This window comes from Aspergillus brasiliensis (genome assembly GCF_001889945.1).
Source record: "Aspergillus brasiliensis CBS 101740 unplaced genomic scaffold ASPBRscaffold_30, whole genome shotgun sequence".
NCBI lineage: Eukaryota > Fungi > Ascomycota > Eurotiomycetes > Eurotiales > Aspergillaceae > Aspergillus > Aspergillus brasiliensis.
In genome coordinates, this window is record NW_027137471.1 from 1 (window position 1) to 26,007 (window position 26,007).

Consider the following 26,007-nt stretch of genomic DNA (forward strand, 5'->3'; position numbering starts at 1 on the left):
CTCCATAGGTCGTAAATTCCTGGTTTTTATTAGTATTTATAATTCTTCTTGGTAGTAATTAATCAAAAATACTAAAAATACATAATCTCGCCAGGTAGGCGACCTAATGAGACAATGTATTTTTACAATCTAGTTTTTCCGATGGTCTTTACCAGTTACAATTAGGTTTATTACTGGTAGGGACTGAAAATACATACGACCTGGCGACCTGGCGACCCATACACCTTCCTGGGACGCTCAAATGAAGCATACGCAATATTGACTGGTTGGTGAATTCACCGCAGGCTTGTTGCGTTTAACGGGAACATGCAGGCGTGCACTAATTAGGTTTTCCTAAAGAACCTCACATGTACCACTTCTCCAGGCTGAACTACAAGCCTTGTCGAGGCCATTGGTGGCAATTGTGCCCGAGTCCTCTTCCTAGTCGTTCTCTCGTCCGGCTACTACGGAATTTACCTGGTGCTTCGGGACATGGCTCGCTGCCTCAGGAGATCTCCTTAATAAGAGATACCATAGAGCTCCAGAAAGCGGGGGCGCAATCCACACAGAGGCTAGGGGCAGAGCCCCAACAGCGCCCAGAAGACGGGAAGGTAAGCAAGACTTTCTTACCCTACGGAAACGACCAATGGAAGGCCTTAACGCGGTGCATGTCGAACACCTCCCAGCCATCAGGGCTGATCAGAATTGTAGAACATAACAGAAGATATGATTGTGTATGACATGAAGATGCAGTCGACATATCGTCCACATTCAACGTGGCCCTGAGGTTGGAACGAACAAAGCCACCCGAAATCCGACAGTGTACTGAAGAATCAAGGAAGCCGTCTGTGAAATACTCCGAGCAGTTGGCTCTGAGGCTCTCAAGGTATGCCATCGTGTCTGTCGAAAGTGGTGTCGGCTCGCTACAGAGTTCTTGTTCTGTAGCGTTGTGTGCCACAGAGAAAACCTGGAGCATTTCAGCGCAATCCTTGGGCGAGCCAGCCTGTCTGTATTCGTCAAAGCCTTGTAAATTGGGAGAGCAGACCATACAGATGGCGATCTGTCGAATTTGATCCGTCGGGATCGAAGCCTGAGGCCGTTAACGGTACGACCAAGGATCGCCGTTGTTCACAAGGTCCATGAACGACACTTTACAACTGCAGTCACGGGCGCAGACTCTCGAAACTCCAATCCTGCCCGCTCAGCAAGAAATTCGGCTTATCACCAATGAGCCGGCGTATCTGCCCATGCTCCTCTTCGCTGAACTCCGGAATCTTCAGATAGACATGGAGACCATTCAATTATCGGAGAGACTTATATGGAAGTCATTGGCAAACGTCAGTCTGAGAGTCACTATCGATATTGACAATTTAGGCGCGTTTATACATGGCCATATACATATCAAGAACTTGTATTTTAGCAGCTCTGTCCACGCTCGGACCGCTTGACCCGTCACCGAGTACTTTATCAGGGCTAATAAGGCAGGGTTGAGTTCTGCATTGCCTACTGAACACGCCGAGCAAATCGCCACGCTCCCGGATGAACACCAGCGGCCACGGACGCTCGTTATTACACAGCATCTAAGCTGAGTTAGACAAGACGACTGATATGGTGACGATGCACATAATGCGTCAGGCTGGTGTCACTCTTTTCGGAGTACTTTTGCCATATAAACTGGACAGGTACCCCCTTCATATGGGGAAGACACGGCTACTGCTTGATTTCTCGTCTCAATTCAAGCTAAGCTGTTCCATTGAATATTCCGGGAAAATGAGGTAGCCATCAATGGCACAGTCTTGCCAGGAGATTACACCTCAAATCACAGGCTATGGACAGATAATGACTACAAAGGAAACCTTCGGATTTCCCGTGTATACGAAAGAAGCAGTTAAATCTAAGAGACATGAACGCTTAAGCATGAGACTCCTTGACCAATGTTCCACTGGACCACTGAATGCAAATCATCCGACCAATCTGACACCATCATGTTTCACGTGCACCAAATCTTCACCTCGATGAGAGCTCGTGGTCGTACCTCCAGCCCGTCTCAGAATTACGAAAAGCTCCACATGTCATACTTGAAGATACACTGGCACCCAAGGCTAGAGACAATTGATGAGGAGATGCCAGTGGTAATGAAATTGTGCCCATTTGAAGTACTGTCTAAGTAATCCTTGCAAAGTATGTGTCAAAGATGCATGTGTCTGAATTACTGCGTAATCTACCGCTTGCTCTGGACAGTTGCAAGGACTTGAATTCAATCTAAAACTGTCAGAATGATGGCCATGTTTGTGGTCAATCTTTGGCCGCTATTTTGATGTTCGGAGGTTGAAATCCGCGTCGTCCAGAGGGGTGCAGGGGCTGCTCGCTCTGCCTACTTTGTATGGGCGGTGAAGCCCAGGCAAGCGATACGAGACGGCTAGGTCTGGCAATATGGCATATTATGGAGAATTGAGGTTCTTTCCAAGTAGTGGCTAACTTACAAGCTCCACGTTCAAGACCTATTCCTCTGTGGAGCTGTTCGAGAGCAGTGAAGGGCCTACAGATCCTGTTCATGAATACTTCTTCCACCGGGAAGCACAGCAGTAGGAAGCTCTTCTCGTTCCCTTTCGACATATAAGGGCGAACATGGCACGTGGGCAGCTACGTCTATCACGGTATTCTTTGCAAGTGATATGGATGGTAAGATATTGGCGCTGACTGGTGTAATACTTGAGCTGTTTCAATACCCTGCGCCACAGGGACCAGACACTTCGCGTCTTGTAACAGACATCTGTACTTTGTAAGAGCCCCGTATGTTAACTACAGATTGACAGGACGGTGAGAACTCTTGTCAATCGTTGCAAAATAGTAAGATGCGCCCCTCTCAAGCGGAATCCCGAGCCTGCTACAATCTGACTGCCCTTCTACAGTCTGCACTCTTTCAATGATAACCCCGGTTATTTAATTTGTATCTGACCGGCTAGTACTAGCCAGTCACTGGTTATCGGTCTTGCCCACATTCCTCTTTACTCTGGTTCTGCTCCACGCAGGGTCGACTATACATGCTGTGTTAGTTGGGGGGGTGGGGGGAAAGAAGCAATTACCCACTTTGCTCCACCAGCTTCCCTAATCTTTATGGGCGGCCTAGGCCGCACTATTAAGGAAGGTCATGGACATGGTGTACAGGCATGCAACCCAAGCAGAAGAGATCAAAGACTGACTAGCATTATACGGTAGTGCCGCCTCATCATCGATTCAAGGTAGTGAGAAGTCAATTTGCTCGACGAAGGTATGCTATCTACTTCCTGGATGGGTTAAACTACATATCTGACAACAGTCTGCCACCCATGCAGCGTCAGCCACGTCAACCACGCACCCTTCATACCCTGGTAGTCGAGCAGTTGATAGCTACTAGTTCATGTATGCCTATACATACACCTTCTCTATAGTCCTCCATATTTAGGATAGATGGTCATCCTTTGTAAATGAATGAGTCTCTTAAGATTCATATCCTCGAGAGGGTTCAGACCCTGTTTGTGAATAGGATTCATAAAATGCACGTTCCAAATCATGGCACTGGTTAAACTGACCATGTGGTTCTCTTCAATGCGTTCCCCACAAGAATGACCGCGAGAGTAAGGGAATGTGGTTATCTATGTAGCTTTGCATGTAATTTGACAAGATTTATGAGCGAACTATCTAGACAATGGGCAGGGCAAGCAGCGGGCAAGCAAGAAAGTATCAAGCATAGTAATAATCAGTGGTTTGGCCTCCGTGGCTCTTGTGGATAAGCAGTCTGATCATAGGCTCTTTTGGCCTCCTTGGACCTCAAGTATATTTCTTAGGATATAAAAGATAGTTCTCTAGAGACTTAGATAGGTTCCTGGGAGTAAAAGAAAATCTAAAATAATAGTATGGTATTTTCTTGAGCTTTGAGATATAATCTTAGGATCTTAGTATTCTAGAAACTATGTACTGGTGAAGTTGCTTTTAATTCATTTTATCTAACTAGATAGTATAAAACTAAAAAGATCTTATATATATTATCTTAGTAGCACTAAATTGGTCTGAGTACTAGGAGATCTAGTATATATTAGAACTGGTCTTGCCATCCCCCAGATAATAGCCTTATGGAAACTTCGCCTAAAAAATGTTATTCATTTGCAACCTATATAGATAGAACCTAGTAACAGCACATATAATGGGTACTGAGGAACCCAGAATATTACTTCCACCTCTAGATTTTGAATTAGTGTCGGAAATTTGCTTCGGTTCTGCGAGCGCCAAGTCAACGATTTGCTGCTTCATTTTATGGCCAGATGACGTAGTGGTAAAAGCCAAGCATCCATGAACCGTCAACAATGAGCGGGAAGTTGCCCGGGCATCGTTTTATTCTTCCTGGGAACCGGCAGGGCCCCGAGCCACTTCGACTTGCCCTCCTCGGAAAGAAATCGCCCGGTCTTCTACAGTGTGACTCTTTTCCAAAAAGATTCGGTGATGGGCCAGATGCTTGACTGTTGTCTCGCCGGCGAGTCGCGTCCCTAATGAAAGTCCACGGCTACATACCATGGCGTATTCTATCACGCACAAACAACCGCTTGTTCGTTGGGAGACGGTTGCGGTTCAGAATAACGTTCAAAATAACGCGACGGGCATTTCTGACGTCCAGTTTACCAGCGGCATGCGTCCGCTGGGAAGGAAAGCCCAACCAAACGCGGTATGCCGTAAGATAAAGGAAGCAAGTGAAAATCGTGTAGATAGCATTGCAGATACCCAAGGAAACATGCCCGATCAATCACCATTTACCAACGCGGCCTCGGTCATCGCCCGGGTAAGATAGCAAGGAGAGGTTGTTCTGGTGTAAAGTAAAGAACAGACTACTCTGTACATACATAGTCCGAGGCAGAGAGTGTGCTGGACCCAGATCCACCTGGAAGCACGAAGATGCCCGGACGGTCCTCGACATCCAACAATCATTTCGTCGACGGCCAGGACTCGAAATTCCGTGCGTGCTAGGAGGTTTGAGCCCTATCATAACCATCCAACTCACGATGATATTGTTCAAGTCGTTTAAAGGGAAGAAAACAGAGTGGCGGCATATCTCTATGTCGTGACCGTGTTTCAACCAGATAGCTGGTCATCGCAGCGATCATGTGGGACTGCTCTAGATTTCTGCGGTCTTGCTCGGGTATTTTCCTTGCAGGTCTGGTCGGGTCACCGATGACCTTTCAACTCACAGGCTCCGTCAGACCGTTAGCATACCGTTAACTTCACCGTCTCCTTGCTTTCAGTCAATTATTCATCCCATTCAGTCTTCTACATGGACTGAGGCTTCACACAGAGAGCCGCCAGCAACAGACTGCTTGGTCCTCTGGGCCCACCTCAGACCAGTAAATCACCCATGCGATTCTGCTGTCGGTTATGCGGTAGGTGATTTCCTATAATGAGGTGTCTTCGCGCCTATACGCCATAAACCATTTCATGTGGCTGTGACTCTCCCCATTTGCATTTTGCTGGCAGGAGGGGATCTGAGTTGCCCGGGCATCATTCCGTTCGAACCATTCACTTCAATCCACCATACTAGCTAGCGGGGTATTTCTCCGCAAAGAATCAGCAACAGTTACATCGAGCCCGTCTCTCCGCTGAACCGGGTAGTCAACGAAAGCCTACAGTTCCATCGCACGGTATTCTAATGCGCAAACATCATACCCGGGCGAACGATAGAGATTTTGGCGATCCAATTCCATCTTACCCAGGCATTGCAACGGTCGCAGCGATCCAGCGTCATCGGTCATGCTCACCCGGTTGTCTGGAACGATTTACTTTCCACACGTCATTCTCATTCCTTCCATTGGCCATTGGATATCAGATCCGGCGAGGCTTTCTGGCCTGGCGCGATGGACGCTGCCGGTGGGAAGAATGATCACACTGAAGTAGCACCGCTGTCGACGACCCGAAACAGAGACAAGCCCTAGCTTTGAAAGGGGCGAATTCATTCGACATAGGAGAGCATACGCCGTAGAAAGGGAAGGCGGTGGTGGTGGGTCTGCACAAAAATATCATCAGCTGGTACGGTCAAAGTCCCCTATTTACAATCTTTTCACCCAGACAAATTTTGGAGGGCCCTCCAGGCATAGACAACCACCCTAGACGAACCACAATCTTCTGTGTATGGAACAGTAAACCCAGAGACATGATCACGTGAAGGGATCGTAGCGTTGGGCGCTGGTCTTCAATTCCATGCTCATCGGAACAAGGTGGTCCTTCCATAAAATGTGCGGCCTCGTAACTTTGGTTTGATTATTTGTGATATCACAATGTACTGTCACCGTTGCCCACAGCTTGCTGTCCGACCGGCTCAGTTTGTCAAGGTGCAGAACGTGCGTCATTAAGCGATGATTTCCAGCTCGTATCCTGTTCTGGAATTCCGAGTTATCTGATACTCATATCGCGGATGTCGGCTTGCTCCGTAAATATGGGGATTGCTTCCATGAAAAGCATGGCCATCAGCCCTTACCTCCGGCTCATAATGCTTCCACGTAGTAGCGACGCGCTTATTTCGAAAACTTCACAGGATTTCAAATTGTTTCACCTGTTCGGTCGAGACAATCTCCGCTTGCAGTGGTGGTTGTACATAAGGCTGACGAGCGACGTCGGAAGTTGCCTCGCTAGTGCAAGATGAATCACTGTCGTTCTCTAAATCGATAGCACGGATAGCACGGATAGCTCAGGACAAGGTTCGTGGAAACGCAGAGAATGGATCAATCTGGACTTCTACCTCCGTCCCACTCGTGGTGTTCTACATGGATGGCGTAACAACTCACATGATGAAGCATGCCTTGTATTTGGTGATCCTATGTAGTAAACAGCAGACACCACCTAGTTGGACGGGCCAAGCCATTTTGTACGGTAGGGCATTCCGTAAGATTAAGTGCGCGATATCATCGTCCCAACCCGTGATATTATCCTTGGCTGATCGACGGCCGAGGTACTTCTTAAGTTTGATGAGATATCTTTGAGAAAAAAATATTATAGACCACCTTCTCATGGCTTTCGCTGCAGCCTTTGCTAGGGTCAGGTTAGTAACGTGTGTACCGCTTTAATTGTCTTGTCCACGGCGTAGTTATTCTAGGTACATCGGCACCAAACCTAAGCGCCCCACGAAACCAGCGAAACCAACAGCGTATCACTTAGAACGGTCCGCAAACTAAAATACTCGTTCAGATCTCGCCCACGTAAAATACGAAGGCTCACTCAGCTGGGCAGCCGGTCTTTCCTAATATTTGAACTCCTGACCGACAAGCCTCTCACTCATTCTCCATAGCCTCTCTGCGTCGACCTTGCTTGTTGCCCACGAGTACACTTCTTCCTTGTCAGGATCTGCAACATGGCAATCGCTTAGGAAGGCACCATTCCGCTCCGCAATACTGGTGTCAAACGCAGCAAAAACATGTGTGGCAGCTCCCTGATCCAAGTCTTTGATCTTCATCTCGGCCATGCCCCATAGCCACTTATTGCCATAGATATTATCCATATCAGTGAGGTCCGCAGAGAACGCTGCCAAATCGGCACTCCCGTGCGCTGCGAGGTTCGTCAAACTGACCCCCGGACATATCGGAAAGACGAGGAGGCCGCGGTAGCCGAGTTTCTCGGCCAGCGAGACGCCCATCAAGGCGTTGGCCGTCTTGGACTGGCCGTATCCTAGCCAGCGCTGGTAGTGTTTGCCCCCGTTGAAGTTCGGATCAGACCAGCGGATGTGGCCAACGCGGTGCACGCCGCTAGAGACAACCACGATGCGTGGGGTCTTCGAGGCCAGGATCTTCCCCATGAGGAGATTGGTGAAGAGGAAGTGGCTGAGGTGGTTTGTTTGGAATTGGCTTTCGAAGCCGTCCTCGGTCCGATTGTATGGTACCGCCATAATGCCAGCGTTATTGACCAAGACGTCGATGTGAGGCACGTCAGTCCAGGAATTGACTGTCTCTGCCGCTTTCCGGACGTCGGCAAACGAGAGGAGGTTCAGGTAGAGTGGTTTGACCTTGATGCTTGGGTATGCTGTGCCTAGCTCGTCGATGAAGGTCTGCATCTTGGAGGTCGAGCGGCTAGCGAGGATGAACATAGCAGGCTGTGCCACGGCGACTTGCTTCACAAAGCTTTCGCCGAGACTTCCTGGGGAGACACCCGTAATGAGAATAATCTTTCCAGCGATTTGAGGGGCGTAGTGGCGTACAAGCTCACTGGCTCTGGTCTCTTGGTTGCAGATGGGTATCATGGTTGGCAAATGCGTACGAAGTAAGCCCAGGACAATTTTCGAAAGCTCTCACACCAAGAGTGATAAAGTTGAGGATGCTACGACAGGTTCTAATGGCAGATCATGGCCCTTTTATAGTTACTATTTCACGACATGGTTTTGTACCTATTCCATCGGCTGGGCCGGAGGGAATCCGATAGAAGAAAGATCGCTAAACCATTTCAGGTCCTTCGTGCGAACGAATGGAACGACATAATGACGCCGCTATGTGGGTGTTACTGAGGGAGTAATTCCTGCCAAGGAGTGCTAGGTAGATGTCGGAGGCGTGGGCCTAGATGGAGATAAGACTGAGGGGGTTAACCGTGGCTGTCAGGAGGTTCTGAACGCGCTAAACTATTTCGGGTTCTTCGTGCGAGCATTTGGCTACATCATCGATATACTATGCTCCGTAGAAGTTAATGTACTCACGCGTGAAATGGCCACACAATAGGAATAGCCACCTCTGTATCCTATATCAATCCAGTCCTTGAGCTCCTCTCAATCAAACTATGCCTGGTCAATTTTATTTTCTCTGAATTGGTATACTGGAGTAGATTTGATCTTAATATCTGAGATTTTAAAATATAACATCTATTCCTGAGTAAACTATATTACGTTGTATCATTAGGTTATTTATCTCGCACTAGTATTGCAGATTATGTATTCATTCAAATATAATTATAATACAGATGTATATTCTGAATATATAAATTCTTATTACGATTGAGCTAATGGTAGTTGGATATTGGAGTTCGAAAATTGGCGGATTCGTATGGGATACAGAGGTGGCTATTCCACTTTTGTGCTGCCCATGTTGCCAGGCCCAGTCCAGTCTTCTCACCCATGCATCGTAGTTTCTCTTGAAACCACACTCGTTTTTGTTCCCCAGCTGACGATGAGAACATCAGGACTGTTATGGGGAAGAACATTCCAAACACTCGATGAGCCATTCCCTGATTGTCGTCGCCAGCATGGTGCTCAGGATCGAGGCCAAGAACAGCGCAAATATCCCCATGGATCTGTTCAAGGATCATAGCGAGCTCTTCTGACGAGCAAACCTGACTGTCGAATTCGCAGCTAGCGCTGTAATCTTCTCCGTCCCCTATGCGAGCCACAAGGTCACGGACCAACTCGACCACACGGTATCTGACAGTCCGGTATAGGCTTCTCACTATCGCCTCCGTTGTTTTGGTGGACACTTCAAACATGCCATTGAATGCTGTCAGTTGCTGATGTGAAGGCATATTCGGATCGGAAGTGCGTCTAACGCTGATGGCTGCCGCTTCAAGCTCCTCGCTGATGGTGGAACCATCCCTGATTAGCTGCGGTAGTACCTCCAATCTGGGTGATTGGGAACCCGTTACAGTGAATTGAATTTGAGCCCGCCTTTTGAAATGGATTGCCCGACTAAGTACTGGCTCCAAAAGAGGGTCGCTCGTCCACGGAGCCGTCAATTCCTTGAAGGAGAACCACTTCGCATGGCTGAGCTCATAGTCGACAAACGTACTCATAAACTGAACATTAACATTAGTTTTACCTAGCTTCGGAGGGCCTGGGGATCGGGTCGACTCATACACAGATATGGGAGAAGAATGCAAGAATACGCCTATCCAGTACAGAATGCCTTCCATTCTCGAAGCGCCATCGGAGTAGCATTATTGCCCCACGAAAGTGGATATGGCAGCGAAAATCAGAATCCAATAGCATATTATTCTCCAAGTAATCTGGAACAATTGTCTAAAGAGCATTTTAGTGTCAGAGTATCAGATCAATAAGCCCACTCTAGAGATTCTGAGAGGGAAAAGCCTGAGAGCGAAGCTCACCTCAAAGAGTGAAAACAACAGCAGAGTAACCAGAACAGAATCGTCCGCAGTCAAAACCGGGTCGTTCAGAGCGACATTCAGTGCCACAATCGCTTTGCTGTAGTGCTGTCTCGCTCGAGCCATCAGTTCCGACTCACGCAATTTGCGGGCGAAGCTAGCTAGCGCGACAGCGTGCACCGCTTCCCGGCAACACGTCGGTGCGCTGTCAGTATAATACCCGGGGAGTATGTTGAAGAAAGTGATACCAGAGCCCATAGCATAATCGCTGCAGAATTGGTTCCAGCTGAGAACCTCAACAGGGATGTGGACTCCTTGCGGAATACTGGCTATGGGTGTTCTTCCTCTAAATCGCTCTCTTCTCCTAGTTTTGAGCACTTTCTCAACCCGCGCCTGCACTTTTTTCTCAACCTGATTATTCTGCATGCGAAGCATGAGGTCCCAGACTTCGGGATAGCCAGGACATACGCGTCCGCTGTCCATGCAACGCCGACAGCATGGCTTTTCCAAATCACACTGAATTAGAGAAAGAATCCACTGTCAGCCGGGGACACCTTAGGACACCTTGGGACTGCACAGTCAAATAGGTGAAAATACCTTAACTCGACGCCGACGGCACGCGAAGCAACACCCTGAGCGCTTACCTGTGTTAACCATGGCTGAAGGAACTACTCTCTGTAGATGCGGCACTAGCCCGCAACCCATTCAGGTCGGGCTAATAGCTTGCTACGGCTGTCCATAGCATCCGTATACGCACTTCTGACGTAATCATGGCTAGGCGTTTTAAGTACCATGGCTCTTCCTTATCCTCTACTTCCCTACTCGGTCAACTGGAGGCAGATGGTCTAACGTACAATAATTCTGAGCAGTAGAAGCAACATACATACAGTGATAAGAATATGAACAAATCAGTTAGGGGATGTAGACTGGCACAGCAGGAGCCAAGTACGCGTCTACTCTTTGATTCTAATCGAGTCCAATGAAAGCTAGGTTGCAGAACCAGAATTGGGCGTGGTGGGGAGTGCCCAGCCCCTCCAATAAGATAGCCACTCCTCCTACCGCAGCCAAGTGAGATAGATGAATGGGCGATCCTGGAATGAAATGGAGGTGAGCTTCCTGACCATGGCAGCTGCACACGCAATTCAACGACCCGCAGATAAACCATCCAATATGAGATCGGCTTTCTAATCTCGTCTACGACGGGTAGTTCATGCTGAAAGTTTAGCACGTTAGCATACCACAGTCCTCGGAACGCCGGAACATTACGAAGCCGGAGGAGTTACGTGGTCGGGTGCCGATAAACGCTATCAGGCAGAATCCAGACCTGTCTTCTGTGTACTATTCCCATGCGACTAGGTGGAAAGTATGCACTTAGCGTTCCAGGCACTAGGTGAAGGTGGCGATCTTCTGCACTTCTTTTCGGCGTTTGCACCTCACAATTCACCCCTAGCAAGGTGAACTTCCCACAGCCAGAAGTTACCTCGCTGCCTCCAGATATCGACATCCATGTCGAAACAGCCTTGATTACGGGAGCTAAGCAGGTATTGGCTTGGAGGCAGCTCGCCAATTGCTACGGCTCCGTGTCTCTCACCTTGTTCTCGCCGTGAGGAAAGTCTCAAAGGCGAAGCTTGCAAAACAGAGCTTCAGCAAATCAACATGGACGCAAAGATTACCGTTCTGGAACTCGATATGGACAGCTATAAGAGTGTGCAAAGTTTCGCCAAAGCATTGCACGTCGAAGTGCCTTCGGTCAATATTCTCCTGCTTAACGCAGGTATTGGACTTCTTAAACTCGAACGCAGCCCGAGTGGGCACGAACACGTTACCCAAGTGAATTACCTATCAAATGCTCTCTTGATTACAGAACTATTGCCATACCTCAAGGCGAGCGCGGAGGAGGTCAGCCAACCGTCCCGCATCACCTGGGTGGGCAGTCGCATGTACTTTACCACGTCCATTAAGAAAAAGGCGCCCATGAGACCTGGCGAATCGGTGCTTGAGCATATGGACTCAAAAGATTTCTCTCCGAATGAGAGATACAACGACAGCAAGCTTCTGTGCGCCATGTTCATGTGCAGTCTGGCGCCGCGACTCGACACTTCCAAGGTGGTCTTGAACATGGCCTGTCCAGGCTTGGTCAACATTAACATGACCGATGTTTTACCGCTCCATACGCGTATGGCCATGAGTGTCGTGAAATTCCTTTTCACCCGTCCTGTTGAGGTCGGCGGGCGGCTTTTTGTCAATGCGACTGTGGTCGCAGGGCCAGAATCCCATGGAGAATTCCTTGGAGATAAGGAAATAATTATAACTTGCGTCCTATGTCACCCATGTACTGTCAGCAGAAGGGATACGTAGCTAATCTTCCTGTGTGTGAAGGCCATCTCCCTTTCTTCTGTCTCCCGCTGGGCGAGCCATCCACATGCAGCTATTGGGGGAAACTATCAATGAACTGGAAAAGCTGACAGATCTGCCGACTGAATTCTTTTGAGAGGAGCTGCGAAGCTCTTTGTCCGCTCTCTGCTATGCTTACTTCGTTCATGTCGCCCTTCACTGAGGTAGGATTAATGCACGTTAGTGGCGTTCTCCTAAAAAAGTACGCTCTAGATATGAATGGGAGAGCTCTCACCTCCACGCAGGAGAAGCCCGATATCTGGCCGCTGTGGCTGTGTCCGCTCAAGCAGAGCCCTTCGCCGACGTTCCATCCGCCCAGTGGCGATGTCGAGGCGGACGGCCGCACGCCGCAGCAGATGCTGAACATCGGTGTTTGGCCATTTGGCCCCGCGGACCCGGATGCGTTTTTCGCTGCGAACCGGGATCTGGAACGGCGGATGCGCGAACTGGGTGGCATGAAGTGGTTCTACGCGTATACGTATTACGGCGAGGAGGAGTTCTGGAATATCTATGATCGCGGATGGTAGGAGGCCTTGCGGCAGAAGTACTCGGCGACCACGCTGCCTAGTGTGTATGACAAAGTGAAGATCGATGTGGAGGCGGACCGCCAAGAGCGCCAGGAGTCATGGAGCCGCTGGGCGAGGTCGTTCTGGCCGCTGGGCGGTATGTGGGGATCAAGAAGGCGATTGAGAGCAAGGAGTACTTTATTCATCGCAAAGAACCAGTGTGGCTGCCTTGTGGGGGATCATCGAGGGCTCAGTCGGTAAGATTTCTCCACCAGAACAGCCAGAATACGCCCCTCACGCGTCACCTTGAATAGCCGTCATCATCGGTTGCTGTCCCGGACTGTACCGCGATATCAAAGCGCGGGTCTCAAAGTCCGAACCGTCGTACTCGTGGGACTCGTACGGATTCCAGATGCACACCATCAGTGGTGTCTCGGCGAATCGCTCACGAGTGCGAGGGAAGGATGCCAATTTCTCGCGGTTATCGGGTCGTGTCGTGGCCCGCGGTGATACGCCAGCGAGCAGCCTGGAGGAGCTGCATACACTAGGGGGCGACATTATGGTTACGCAGAGGGTGAGTATTACTGTGAAAGATCGAGATGCTATTTCAACTGCTTAGAGGCATTCTTATCCTGAAGACAAGCTATGCGTTTGTGTTCCACTTGTGTTGAATCGGTTGATATGGTATCCCCGGCGCTTTGAATTATGATTCCTCGTATTATAGACATATTGCACAAACAGTGATGATTCTCCTTGGTTACTCTTGTGGCTCCGGGTTTGATAGCGCACTGCCGAAGTTACAATATGTATTTTGCCTCGGCATAGACGAAAGGGGACAAAAAGTTATGTGGCCAAGTGTTGGCATCCGGGAATGTGGAGAAGACATTGATTGATATAATAGAGACTGCTAAAGCATGGCACTGCAACGACGTCATCATAACAAAATCAAGCGTTGTTGGCACACGAGAAACTCTGACTGCTCGGGTCATCATGGATAGCTTTACCAGACGCATAGAGTCCCAAGCCGCACTACGTTCTGTTAGAGTTACCTTACGAACCCAGGACAGCGACTGGACTTACCAAAACCACTCCGATTCCAATAGAAGCAGTGTTCAAAAGTGTCAGGAAGACTTTTTTAGGCGACGAGAGCCACAGCCCTTTGTTCATGAACAGCCAAAACATGCCAGGGAAGCCGAACGTAAACCAGCTGGCAAACAAGGCAGTCTATCCCCTATTAGGCACACTCAATCTCACACATAGAAGATGAGACACTCACCATAAGACTAAGGAGGGTGCTGAACACAGGAATAGAAGTCGCGATAATCCAGGCGACGACCCAAAGGACTAACGCAATAGCAGTCCATGAGCTGACGGCGACAAAATCCCGCTTGTGCATGCGGTCTGTGCCAGCAAAGATCCGCAGGTAGATAGCCTTAGATGCGACATGGCCGTTGATGACTCCAGCAATGATAATCTGGGTAATTTGTTAGATCAGGTTACCGGATTTGAGATCGGGGTGTAGAACGGGACAGGCTCACAGTCGGCAGGGCAACTCCGTACGCAATCTTGGAAACCAACGGACTAGCAGAGCCCAACGCAGGAGAAGCTACACCCTTCCCTGCGTAGCAGTATATGACCACAGAGGCAGTGAGATACAGAGAAATATCAATTGCCTGCAGCACTGCAAGGGATTTTTTGAAGTCTTTGGGGTCTCTGAGCTCAGCTATGAAGGTGAAGAACGTATTGTGACTCGCTGTAGCAATTAGTACGCTGTATACGTTTTCAATCAATGATCCTACCAAAAGAAAGGATAATGTTCGACGCAGAGGTAAACGCAGTGACCAAGGTAGTCTGCACCGTCGGTTCTACAATGGCTCTTGGATTCTGGATTCCAAGGGCAATCATGACAATCAGAACCGCGAAGAATATGCTCGCAAATGCTAAGCACTGGAGTCAACCAAGAACTGACAAAAGATCGAAAGAACACCCACAAATCAAAGATAGCCAGGACATTTTCTCCAATGTCCGGGGAAGTGACATGATAAACGATACGACCATCCCAAGAATCCCGAAGGCGATAGAGCACGTAGCATGATCCGTAAGGACGTTCATTGCCACAGAAAACGTCAAAACATGGCTGCCCATGAGGAAGATCAGGAAGAGAAGTTGCCCACACCCTAGCAACTCTCTTCCAAGCGGGCCCATTAGTACCTCGCCTGCGTCCGCCATGCTAGAGATATGCGGGTACCTCCATTTAAACTACGACAGCCTACCATCAGCAGGAATAACACAATTGTCGTTGTGGTGCTGCTAACCTGTCCAATCACGTAGCCCGTATAAGACGCCAGCATACCCATACCGAGCAGGATGATGATGGCAGGCACCAGGCCCAAATGAGCCATCGCCGCCGGTAACGAAAGGATTCCTAGGGAGATGGTTTCCGCGACCATGAGCAGGCCACCTTGCCTTTGAGGGGTCAGCATCTAGGACCAACAGGGAGAACAAGGCTCAGACGTACCACCACTTCAAGACCTTATACTTCACTTCGGCAAACTCCTCGTCTCCAAAGGCGTCCTGTCGAGGGGGGCTCATCATCTCCCCCTTCTTCTCATCCGCACCCACCGGCTCCTGGTCCACTGCCTGGTGATGGGGAACGTAATTAGTCTCGACATTTATGGTAGAAGAATCTAGGTCGACGATTTGGGGGCTCATTTTGAGTCAACAAGATATAGACAAGGGGGCGTGCTGAACGGTGGACGAGAGGAGAGTAGTATGAGCCAACTCCTAGAAAGAGTAGTCAGGCAGGTTGATACACCAGACGGCTACGCGAGGAGGAAAGGTGGAGAGACTTAAGCGGAGAAAGGGTGTATTCTGGCAGCGAATTCCCTGAGAGAGTTGAAAGGCCACCGGAACTTCCTGTAGAAGAAATCCTACAAATTACTAGCTCGATAAAACTAGCGGTACACAGCCAATGTGAATCCAATGGATAACGCTAACTCGACGATTAAGCATAGATAGTGCCGGTGTGTTTGTCCTTATACCATCCTGATCAGGTCGTGGTTATTTTATGGTCCCATCCTGTGACTGTAAAGAAGCGCCCCAGATTTTACCCCGGATTGGTCTTGCTGAGGGCTGACGTATATTCCGGAACCCTTTCACCTGGATGTCGTTTCTACATTACAGCCTCACAACGACTGGAACTAGAATGCAATGTACGGAATCCACAGTTTCTCTGGAGACGTGCCGTGGCGGCAACCCGTCGGTAGGTTCTGCGGAGTGACATACTTGTTGAGTGGGAATGGAGATAATCATCATGGAGGGGAATTCTGGGGTCAATTACCGAGGATAAGGGTAAATTGCGTAATGACCTCCATCCCCAGAGCTGTTCTCGTTCTCTACAAAGCATTTATGGACGTGGGGCTGCGATATCAGGAGTTTTCTTCCCATAGCGGGGTCCGTGCTCCATATTAGGCAAGGCACTCCGATATCATCCAAAGCTGAATCCACTGCTGAGTCACGTAAAGATAGTTGTCACAAGTACAAATGATAGAATACCATGTTATTTGGACTTGGAGTAGTGCAATCATCTAAATGTCCATGTTGGAAGTTGTGTGCTTGATGGCAGGTATTATAACAGCATTTTGCTTCAGATAAACCAAGCAGTCATACTAGCTATACAAGATAAACCACTTTTCATCCGTCTATAACTTGGTTCCCATGTTCACATGGACTGCCTTGATATGGCTGTAGGCATCCAGACCAGCCTCTCCCAGCTCTCGTCCGATTCCACTCTGTTTAACACCCCCGAAAGGAACTCTGGGGTCGCAGTCTTGACTACTGTTGATCTATACTATTCCAGACTCTATCTCTATAGCTATACGGTGTGCCCGTTCTATATCCTGGGTGAAGATAGCAGCGCCCAGACTATATATAGTATTATTAGCGCGGTGAATTGACTCCTCTTTACTGGAGAAAGGAAGAATAACAATAACCAGCCTAAAGATTTTCTCTTGAATAATACATATGGAATTCTTAATATCAGTAAATACAGTCAGTTAAATAAAGTAGCCATCCCTATATTTATTATTGGTGGGTACGTGCGGTGCACCTCCTATAAAGATAGTAATATCTTTATTTTTTATAATCTTAAAGTAGGAAAAGATATGCTTATACTGAGTATAGATAATTTATGGGCCTTGGAATATTGATATATTTTATTAGTTGCTGATCTTGGAGGTCAACTCAATCATCTACTTAAACTGAGTGAGGAATGAAATGAGGATATCTTAATAAATAAAAATATATAATATAGTAGTGCAGATTTGTTCTTGGTTTAATATAATCTTAAAATATACCCACTTGACCGCCTAGTCCAGGTCGGTATCTAGGTAGATAATAAATAGTGATTTACTATCTATCTTAAGTGTAATATTTTTTAGAGTACTGGCAGCCATCTTTATAATTTTGTAGGCGGTTGCTGTGGATCTAGTAAAGATAATCTTATCTATAAGAGAGTGGGATATGAGTACAGTGCCAGCCTTATATCTATACCTGTTAATGATATTAATAACATCCAGAGGGAATCCTGCCTGCTTAATTAGGTTTCTAAAAATAAGAATACTCAGTAGTGTCTATTCAGCAGGCTTTAATACTATGGTATTTCTGTATATAAGCCGCCTTGAAGGGAAAGCTAGCTGCACACTTACACTGGGAGCCATGTGAATATGTGCCAGTCCAACAATTGTCCTGGAGCCACCATACGCCGTAACACTCGCCGTCGAGATGACCGAAATAAAGATGACAGCGTTGGTGATGTGCGCCATGGATGGAAGTCCCGCATTCTTGAAAGCGACTACAAAAGGGGATCCGTCGCTACCTTCATGACCAAAAAGGTTCGGGTCTCGCGGTGAAACAACTACAGTGATCATTAAGCTTCCCACGATATAGAATACCCCAAGGCGAAGCCAGATCGAGCTGATTGCTCTAGGCATTGACCGACGAGGGTTGACAACCTCGTGGGCCACAAATGCGGTGTTCTCCATGCCTGCCATTGCAAACACGCATGTTGGTAGTACTGAAAGGAATCCTTTGAAGCCATTCGTAAAAGGATTTTCTTTCCAGTAGCGGAAACCGATGGCATCGCCTTGCGGAGCGGCTCCCGCAGTGATAAATACCACGCATTGGTATCAATCAAGACTTGCTCATAGTAAAACTTACCCAGGAAAGATATAATGACAATGATCATCCAGCTAAACTTGATCGTCGAACTGACAACTTCCACCTCCGCAAAGAATCTTACCGCCCAGACATTGATGAGTATAATGACAACCCAGAATATCGATATCCAAGCAGCTGTCGGTACCGTATCGGTCCAGTAGTTTAGAATCGTGACGACAGCCTGTATGCTTAGTCTGACATTCAATGTGCTGGTTGCCTACCACCATTCAAGACATACCTGAAGCTCGTTGGCCATTGAAATCCAGTACGCCATCCAATAACCCCAACCCAACGCAAACCCGGCTGCAGGGCTGATGACGATACTAGTCCACTGCACAAAGGCTGACGGAAGGGGATACAGAACAGCCATCTCCCCGATGGCCTGATTGATCGCCCATACTAGTGAGCTGGCGAGCAGGAACCCGATGAATAAGGCGGCTGGACCACCCTTTACGAGAGAAGTGCTGGTTCCTAGCCACATCCCCATTCCGATTGCGGACCCGAGGGCAACCATGGTGAGATGTCGGGTCCCGAGGGTCCTATGAAGTTGTGTATCTGCACCATGATCAAGTTCTTCGATCTCGCCTTCCATCGGATGTGTTTCTGGATTGGCGTTGCGATTATCGATGTCAGCTGGGCAGTCCAGCCTCTGCCCCTTCGCTGAATCACGACCGGCTTGGACATCGTTACCTAGATTGGGGGACATATTGCAGAGTAGGCTCGGGGTTTCCTGGAGAGGGAGTAGACAAAAAGATTGTAGTCTGTTGGATCATATCTGGCTTTAAATAATCTTCTTTCTAAGAGTCTTATGCCTAAACAGGTGGACCGATGCTATCTGGCCTCGACAGATATCGTTCTATACTCCGCACCATCTATACCTCGAATGCGAGTCAAGTAAGCTGAATAAGATCACTTCCCCGCAAATGCGGAGAAACCGGGCAGATCCAATGCCATCTTAGGATATCTAGTGAGCAAACGCCGTTTGATTGAAGTTTATCCATTGGTTTTAGCTCATCTCAAACGGCAAGCCATAGATCCGTCAAGGCACTTCGAAGGTCAGATCCCTACCGAGAGGCCATTCACGGAAATCGCCCAGGAACTTGGCGTTGAAGCTTTGTATTTCAAAGGCCGGGTCCATCATCCTCGATCAGCGCAATTAATGGTTTCTGTACCTTTGTCCGTAAAATAACACTCGTAAGGAGAGAGTTCAACTAGGGATATGATATCGATGTACAAACTTCATCCGCATTTCCTCTCTACAGATTGAGTCCGGGAACTCCGTGGCCTTACTTCGATATGTATAACATTCAGAGCTCGCATGTCTACATCATAGCTGGACTAGATGCTCATTTAGGATGAGCCAGGTAATTGCAGATTCATACATACCGTCCATATTCATCATGCACCAAGCTCCTAGGGCTCTTGACATACAACCATACGGATAGATCTCGCATAACTGGTGCTTTCCTAAGTCGAGCCTTTTTGAATAGCCAACATAATCATGCTTTCTTCTGCATACGTAACAGTCCCAGACATACCGAGGCAGTAATGTACATAAATCCAGCAAACAACTGCGCGCTGAGATAGCTGCCCGTAGCAGAGGTCATTTCCAGGGCGATTGGTTCAGAAAACGTCGAAGGCACCACGATGCTCAACCAGATGAGATTCATTCCAGATGGCACCTTCTCCAGTCCCACGACCTCTGCTACCAGCGGCGCAATCGTTGCCCAGAAATTCCCTGCCACAAGACCTTCTATAATTGCAAAGAAAACTAGCAGTCCATAACTCTTCGCATTAACCCAGACAGCCAAGCATATCACTCCAGCCAGAAAAGTTGCGATACCGGCGATGTTGATACGGCCAACACTGTCGCTGAAGTATCCGATGCAAGGTCGACCGACAGCCTGGCCCAGGTTGAACAAGCCGCTAATGAGAGACGCCTGGGAAGGAGTAAGGCCGATCTCATCTCCATAGCTTGCTAGACTGAATATAAGGATGAAATAGCCAAAGATGGTAAAGCAACTGAATCCAATCAGAAGAACGAAGCCCCCATTTCTCGTCAGAGCTAGCTCCATCATAGCTGTGCTAGATTTCGTCGTCGTGTTGCGGTCCCTTATCAAGAGGATGCAAGTAGTGATGACCGTAAACGCAAGAATCCCGAGTATCCGAAACGCCCAGGTGAGCCCGAAACGATCGATCATCGCCTCTGTCGCCAGGGAGTAAACAAGGCCCCCGAGACCAGCTCCCGAGAGCGAAACACCGCTCGCTAGTGAGCGTTTCGAAGTGAACCACTGCGGAATCACGGAAGCTACGGGAATGAACAGTATCCCCATTCCCATACCAAAGAGAACACCTTGCGTCAGGAAAAGATGCCAGACCTGGGTTGCTAAGCTGGCACAGATGAGGCTGGCCGTCTCAAAGATGACGCCTGCGAACATGGTTTTCCGAATCCCGTATCTTTGCGTGGCGACGGTGGCTATAGGGGATATCATGAACGTCGCCGTCAAACTTAAGGAGCCAACCAGGGCGTAGTGTAGATGAGTGGCGCCTTTGAAGGTTTGATGGTCCATATAATATGCCAGAAAGACGGCGTATGCCGAATTGAATCCCCAACAGTGTGCGTTGACAACTGCTGCTGCAACTGTACAGACCCATCCGTAGCCTCCATCAGGAGGTTGGTCGGGTTGTTCATCCTCACCTGAGGATCCATTTGGGGAGCGTCGGCGCTGGCCTGTGTGTCGCATGGAAACGGATGTGATACTTTGCTGGTGCAAGGTCGTGAGAAAGAGTCGTCACGCAAGCTCTGGAGACATTAAATAACAGCAAAGAGCGACTATGAGGAAATGGCAGGTCGTTCTAGATTTTAGGAATTAAGGGACATCTGCAGTGGAGAGTGGTGTGGTAGTGAGCAGCCTTCGGCTTTTATACCATTGGACAGGGCAAGTATGTTCACACTAGCATCCACAGCACAGCCAGTCATTTAGAAACGCTCGTCTTGATGCCGAACCTTACGTGGCTCTTTCTCATAGTGTCATTCTCCTCGTTGTTTTCTCGTCCTCGATCCGTACTTGATTCGCTGCACGAGAAAGGGGAAGGGGCTTATAGGCGATAGTCTCGAAGCCACGGTTCTCGAGACCCGGTAAAATCAGCTGCAGAAATGGCTTGTTCCATTTCTGTTGGATGGGCACGGCATTGGGTCTCATGACGGACAGGCGAGAGATGTTACGCTTTAACGGGCAAGGCTTAAGGTGCCTTGTGGTTCGCTCAGTAGCTTTCCGTCTTTAGAGCAGCTACCTATAACAACGCGTGAGTGATCCCATACCCACTACTCCTATACATCTAGATGGACAAGCAGGACAAAGACCGACGGCCGCATCTTGTCGGAATGAGTGCTCTTGTGGGCCCGGGCTTTGATCTCGGTCTACCAACGGCGTTTGATTTAGCACAAGCTTGTCAAAGTGGGGTTTTCGGAGAGTAGCCGAACCACGGTGATAGTCACCTCGCATATTGAATGAAGCGGTATTCTGTGTCGCTGTAAGCCGAATTACCGTCAAACTTGCTGTGCTATGGTAAGAAAGCTACCGCTAGGGGGGTTATAGGCGAGATCTGTTTTACTAAGCACACTATCAACGTTTGACAAAGAAGTATGGGACACTCATATATTGCGTATATGCACTTTCTAACTTCTAACCCACTCGAGCAGATAGCAATAACAAGAACAATACAGCATCTAATAGACCATTGCCAATCCAACGTCCCGCTCATTGAACTGCTTTCACAATCCGTTCCATTGCCTCCTCCAACCAAGCGGAAGGATGTGAAAACACCACACGAAACCACCCTGGCTGCGTGGCTCCATATGCGGTTCCATGGGCTAGATACACCCTGTTGTCCAGTAATCTCTGATGGATGATATCGGTAATATCAGAGGCCGTTGCTTCTTCTCCAGCATGTCTCTCCATGTACTTCTTGCCGAGATTGATCCACAGGAAGAATCCAGCATTGGCCCCGGTGGCGTATTCTATGCCATGCTGCTTGAGCATCCGGACAAAGAATTCATGGGCATCGGACAGCTTCTTCTGGTTGGTTTTTATATACAGGTCGGTAAAATCATCGTCACGCAGAATAGACGCTGTGATTTGGTCCGAAAACCCAGAGACAAAAGTGTACAAAGACAAAGACCGTTGGGCAACGTGTAGGTCCGGATTGGATTGGGAGATAATGGCACCTATGCGGAGCCCATTGGCACCAAAGTCTTTGCTCATGCCCCAAAGCACATGCACGAGATTGGCCTCAATCAGGCCAGTGGTGTCTCGTGAGAGAACCGACTCGAATGGGTAGAATGTGCAGTTCTTGTCCACTCGATTTTCCCAAACAGAAAGAGCGTAGATTTCATCGCTGATGAGGTGCATCTGGCGCCTCTGGCAGAGCTTCATCAGCCCAGTGATTGTCGCACGAGGATAACAACGTCCCAAAGGATTGTGGGGATTGCAAAGCATCACGGCTCGCACGCGTCGTCCCGTGCGTGCCTCAAAGTCTGCCGCTGCTCGATCATATCGATCGATCACCTTTGGACTCAACGGGTCCAAGTCTCCAAATTCAACGGGCACGACGATTGCCTCAGGGCGCAATGAGATGTCGGGTATGAAGGTGGAATAATATGGCTTCCCGAGGAGGACTGCTTCTCCGGGGTTCAGGAATGTCCAGCTCAGTTGCTCGATGGCAGAGGAGCATCCGTTCGTCATAAGAATGTGCTGAGGCTCCACTGGTCGAAAAGGATTGAAATGGCGATTAACAAAGTGCGACACGGCTGTTCTTAGCTCCTTGGACCCCATACTTCCGTCGTTGTAGGTGAGATGTCGGGGTGAGAACCGGGCATTGGCCTGGATGTATTCTAGCAATTCGTCGTGGAGCAACGTATTTTCTGCCATGCCGACAGAAACGAATCCAGAAGGGTTGAGCTGGTCATGCCATAAATCGCTTATGATGTCCCATACGACACGTTTGGCACCTTTCTCGACAGCATCTCTGCCACGTACAGAGAAAACATCATTGGAAGATCGGGAAGAGAAAACGGAGCCCATAGTTGAAGTAACGAAGACAATGCAGGATGTTTGAATGATAGTCAAGAGGTTGAGCTCGAAAGGCGAGAAGTGGAATATGACAGCCTCTTATATACTCTACTCATATACGCGTCCCGGGGCGATCGAACCCCATTACCCCGTACTCTACATACACCCTACACGATATCCCCATTGCTCGGCGTTTGGTAGATGACCCCCATTCGCTGGTTGAATATCCTCTTCTGCTACATTAGAGAACCCCCGCCTTGCTCCCCTCATTCTAGGAACCAGACGTGTCATGATGTTCCCAGTGTCAACATGTCCCCAATGAAACCTTCACCAGGTGAGCTGAGCAGAGAATTGAAGAGTTTCATACATCTCCCATATTGTATACCTTTTGGGTCCATCTGTTCTTTAGACTATTGGTAAACAATAGAACGATCCCTATGTCAAGTTACGATAGCATATTCGCCATATGTCAAATTGCGATTGTTCAGAAACTCTATAATCCGTTTCAGTGGCTTTCTTTGAAGAGAGTTGTCGCATGCTAAATCAAGAATACTGGTCCATACAACTAGTCATCTTGGACTGGCGAGCATAGTGGCCACTTCTAGCAGCATTTGGTGCCGCATCCATTGATGACCTGCGGCGCCTGAGACGTGTCCAAACGACAGAAGCACGATGCTTTGATCGGAATATCCGCCACAGCAAGGGCCAATTTGGCAGCCGGCTCGATCACCGCGGCTTCATCCATCATGCCCAGCCGCACCAGACATTCATGGTATCCCTGCAGGGACCAGACATTATTGGGATGCCGACGAGGGCGAATAAGTGATTTGTCCAGGCCCAAGTCTGCGCGGTAAGTGCGGGCTGCCTCTTCAAGATGTCCCTGTTCCATGAGCAGAGCGGCATACGCATGACGCGTGGGTTGCATCCACGACCAGGGCTCGCTGTATGGGAGTCGGTCTTCCAGGTCAATCGATTGTTGCAGCGCTGCAAAAGCCTTCTCGTAGTTGGCGCAGCGGTACTCAATTTCCCCTTCCAACATCGCCGCTGCCACCTCCAGCACCTGGACGATTTTGCCATTATACGCACGGCGGGTCTGGGGGACGCGAGCCCATGCCTGATGGAAAAGCTCTTGCTCGCGCCGGGCTGATGAAACGTCCCCTGTCGCGGCGAAGGCGATTCCTCTTGCGTAGTGGGTGGTGGCGGTGGTACCGGAGTAGAGTGCCTGATCGCGTGGGAGATCCTTGCACTTGAGCTCCTCCCACATACCAAATCGAACCATAACATGCAAACGGATCGACATGAATTGTTCTAACCAATCCGCCATGGGTGGAGATTGGATGCGGAGGACTTCCTCGGGCACCGTATTCTCCATGCGCGTGACGGCGTCCAACGCTGTCTTGGACTTGCCCGCAAACATGGCTGCATAGATCAATGAATGATAGTCATGCATGCGGTAGAAGGTATAAAAGTTCTTTGCGCCGTTCTTGCGAAAATACTTGTCGTCGGCGAGGGTCGACTTGTAGTTAGAGGCAATGGAGCGCCGCCAATCCCCAATCAGGATATCCAAGTGGGTGGGCATATGATGGATGTGGCCAGCGTCGGGGACGAGGTCGCGCAAGTGATCCGCCGCGTTGATGCCCAGCTCTGGCGTAGGAGACATCTCAATAAAGTGGATGTACAGATGAAGCAGGCCGGGGTGTTCATTCGACCTATCCTGTTCCTGCGCAAGCGCGCGTTCCAGCACCGCCTTGACCTCCATCGTGGGAGCATTAGGGACTGGTTTCTCGGTGAACAAGTCCCACAGAGCCCAGGGAGTCATATTCATCAGGGCATCCGCATAGATGGCTGCGACATCCAGGTCATTCCCAAAAGTCTCATAGACAGACTTCATCGCAGTGGCGTAGCTTTTATTGACAGATACGTAGTCCTCCGGGGGGTGTTCGGACGGGAATCGAGCTTGGATCGCTTCGATCAGAGCCTGCTCCGTCGGGGTCGCGGTTGTTGCAAGCTCCTTGGCCTTCTTTGCCGCATCGAATCCTTGCTTCACACAAGCCAGAAGGTCCTGGCGATCAAATTTCTCCCAGGGCTTGTTGTAGTTGGGCCCCACAGCATAGGCCAGCCCCCAATGAGCCATGGCACACGACGGATCATGCGCAATAGCCTGATCAAAACAGAAAGCGCCTTCCACGTGATTAAACGCATACACCCAGGTCAGGCCCCGATTGAACCAAGTTTGGGTGTCGCTGCTGGTGGTGGTGATGATACGGCCAAAAGTACCGAGGTTGTAGTATTCATCGCTGGCAGGGACGGCGGTCGATTCGCGGGTCATGGTGGAGGTATGTAGAGGGAGGAGAAGGTAATTTGCAGCAGTACAAGTCAAGCACTGTCTTTGGTCAATATATATGGGTCTAGCGAGGAGGCTTATCAATGAGAGCGGGTCTACCAGCACCTTGAGCACATCAAACACCGAGTTTCGGCATTGTTAGTAAGATCCGAACCTCTCCGTTTCATGCTCAATAACTCATTAATAGAGGGTATACAAAATGTATGCAACGCGTTTGTTATGTTCATGTACACTCTTATCTTCTGTATGACTGACTATACAAAAGAACAGAAGAACATTGTCAAGCGAGTGTCATTAGTAAGTGGTGTTCATACTCCGAGATGGTTTTTGAAGTCGGTGTTTGAAACCAGCTAATCTATAGAAGAGTATTTATATGCTCAATACGCTCAGCGTGCATGCCACCTTC

At 48.9% G+C, this 26,007-nt stretch overlaps 9 protein-coding genes across 9 annotated transcripts; 2 read left to right on the plus strand and 7 right to left on the minus strand.

Moving 5' to 3' along the window:
- Positions 1–829: 829 nt before the first annotated feature.
- ASPBRDRAFT_669478 (uncharacterized protein) lies at positions 830–1,806 on the plus strand. Its single transcript, XM_067628815.1, has 2 exons — positions 830–1,328; positions 1,570–1,806. Exons 1-2 carry the CDS (start codon positions 1,119–1,121, stop codon positions 1,756–1,758), a joined length of 399 nt encoding a protein of 132 aa, XP_067473006.1. The 5' UTR covers positions 830–1,118; the 3' UTR covers positions 1,759–1,806.
- Positions 1,807–7,214: 5,408 nt separating this feature from the next.
- On the minus strand, positions 7,215–8,352 carry ASPBRDRAFT_164708 (oxidoreductase, short-chain dehydrogenase/reductase family). Its single transcript, XM_067619540.1, has one exon. It carries the CDS (start codon positions 8,228–8,230, stop codon positions 7,238–7,240), a length of 993 nt encoding a protein of 330 aa, XP_067473007.1. The 5' UTR covers positions 8,231–8,352; the 3' UTR covers positions 7,215–7,237.
- Positions 8,353–8,976: 624 nt separating this feature from the next.
- On the minus strand, positions 8,977–10,725 carry ASPBRDRAFT_139434 (Zn(II)2Cys6 transcription factor; the record flags this gene model as incomplete). The annotated part of the gene is made up of 4 exons (XM_067619091.1): positions 8,977–9,762; positions 9,824–9,985; positions 10,072–10,584; positions 10,666–10,725. 4 exons carry the CDS (start codon positions 10,723–10,725, stop codon positions 8,977–8,979), a joined length of 1,521 nt encoding a protein of 506 aa, XP_067473008.1.
- Positions 10,726–12,803: 2,078 nt separating this feature from the next.
- On the plus strand, positions 12,804–13,363 carry ASPBRDRAFT_49479 (uncharacterized protein). The gene has a single exon (XM_067626347.1). It carries the CDS (start codon positions 12,819–12,821, stop codon positions 12,987–12,989), a length of 171 nt encoding a protein of 56 aa, XP_067473009.1. The 5' UTR covers positions 12,804–12,818; the 3' UTR covers positions 12,990–13,363.
- A 550-nt stretch (positions 13,364–13,913) lies between these two features.
- On the minus strand, positions 13,914–15,680 carry ASPBRDRAFT_669490 (uncharacterized protein; the record flags this gene model as incomplete). Its single annotated transcript, XM_067628816.1, has 8 exons — positions 13,914–13,997; positions 14,049–14,192; positions 14,245–14,442; positions 14,579–14,738; positions 14,791–14,908; positions 14,960–15,227; positions 15,284–15,434; positions 15,487–15,680. 8 exons carry the CDS (start codon positions 15,678–15,680, stop codon positions 13,914–13,916), a joined length of 1,317 nt encoding a protein of 438 aa, XP_067473010.1.
- Positions 15,681–17,599: 1,919 nt separating this feature from the next.
- Positions 17,600–18,777, minus strand: ASPBRDRAFT_139443 (putative amino acid permease; the record flags this gene model as incomplete). Its single annotated transcript, XM_067619093.1, has 3 exons — positions 17,600–18,123; positions 18,186–18,366; positions 18,424–18,777. 3 exons carry the CDS (start codon positions 18,775–18,777, stop codon positions 17,600–17,602), a joined length of 1,059 nt encoding a protein of 352 aa, XP_067473011.1.
- Positions 18,778–19,890: 1,113 nt separating this feature from the next.
- On the minus strand, positions 19,891–20,929 carry ASPBRDRAFT_60278 (uncharacterized protein; the record flags this gene model as incomplete). The annotated part of the gene is made up of 3 exons (XM_067628197.1): positions 19,891–19,935; positions 19,958–20,493; positions 20,527–20,929. 3 exons carry the CDS (start codon positions 20,927–20,929, stop codon positions 19,891–19,893), a joined length of 984 nt encoding a protein of 327 aa, XP_067473012.1.
- A 1,017-nt stretch (positions 20,930–21,946) lies between these two features.
- ASPBRDRAFT_201546 (putative aminotransferase, classes I and II family) lies at positions 21,947–23,269 on the minus strand (the record flags this gene model as incomplete). The annotated part of the gene is made up of 1 exon (XM_067621565.1): positions 21,947–23,269. One exon carries the CDS (start codon positions 23,267–23,269, stop codon positions 21,947–21,949), a length of 1,323 nt encoding a protein of 440 aa, XP_067473013.1.
- A 575-nt stretch (positions 23,270–23,844) lies between these two features.
- Positions 23,845–25,586, minus strand: ASPBRDRAFT_164718 (tetratricopeptide repeat protein; the record flags this gene model as incomplete). Its single annotated transcript, XM_067619541.1, has 1 exon — positions 23,845–25,586. The coding sequence occupies one exon, from the start codon at positions 25,584–25,586 to the stop codon at positions 23,859–23,861; it is 1,728 nt and encodes a 575-aa protein (XP_067473014.1). The 3' UTR covers positions 23,845–23,858.
- Positions 25,587–26,007: the final 421 nt, after the last annotated feature.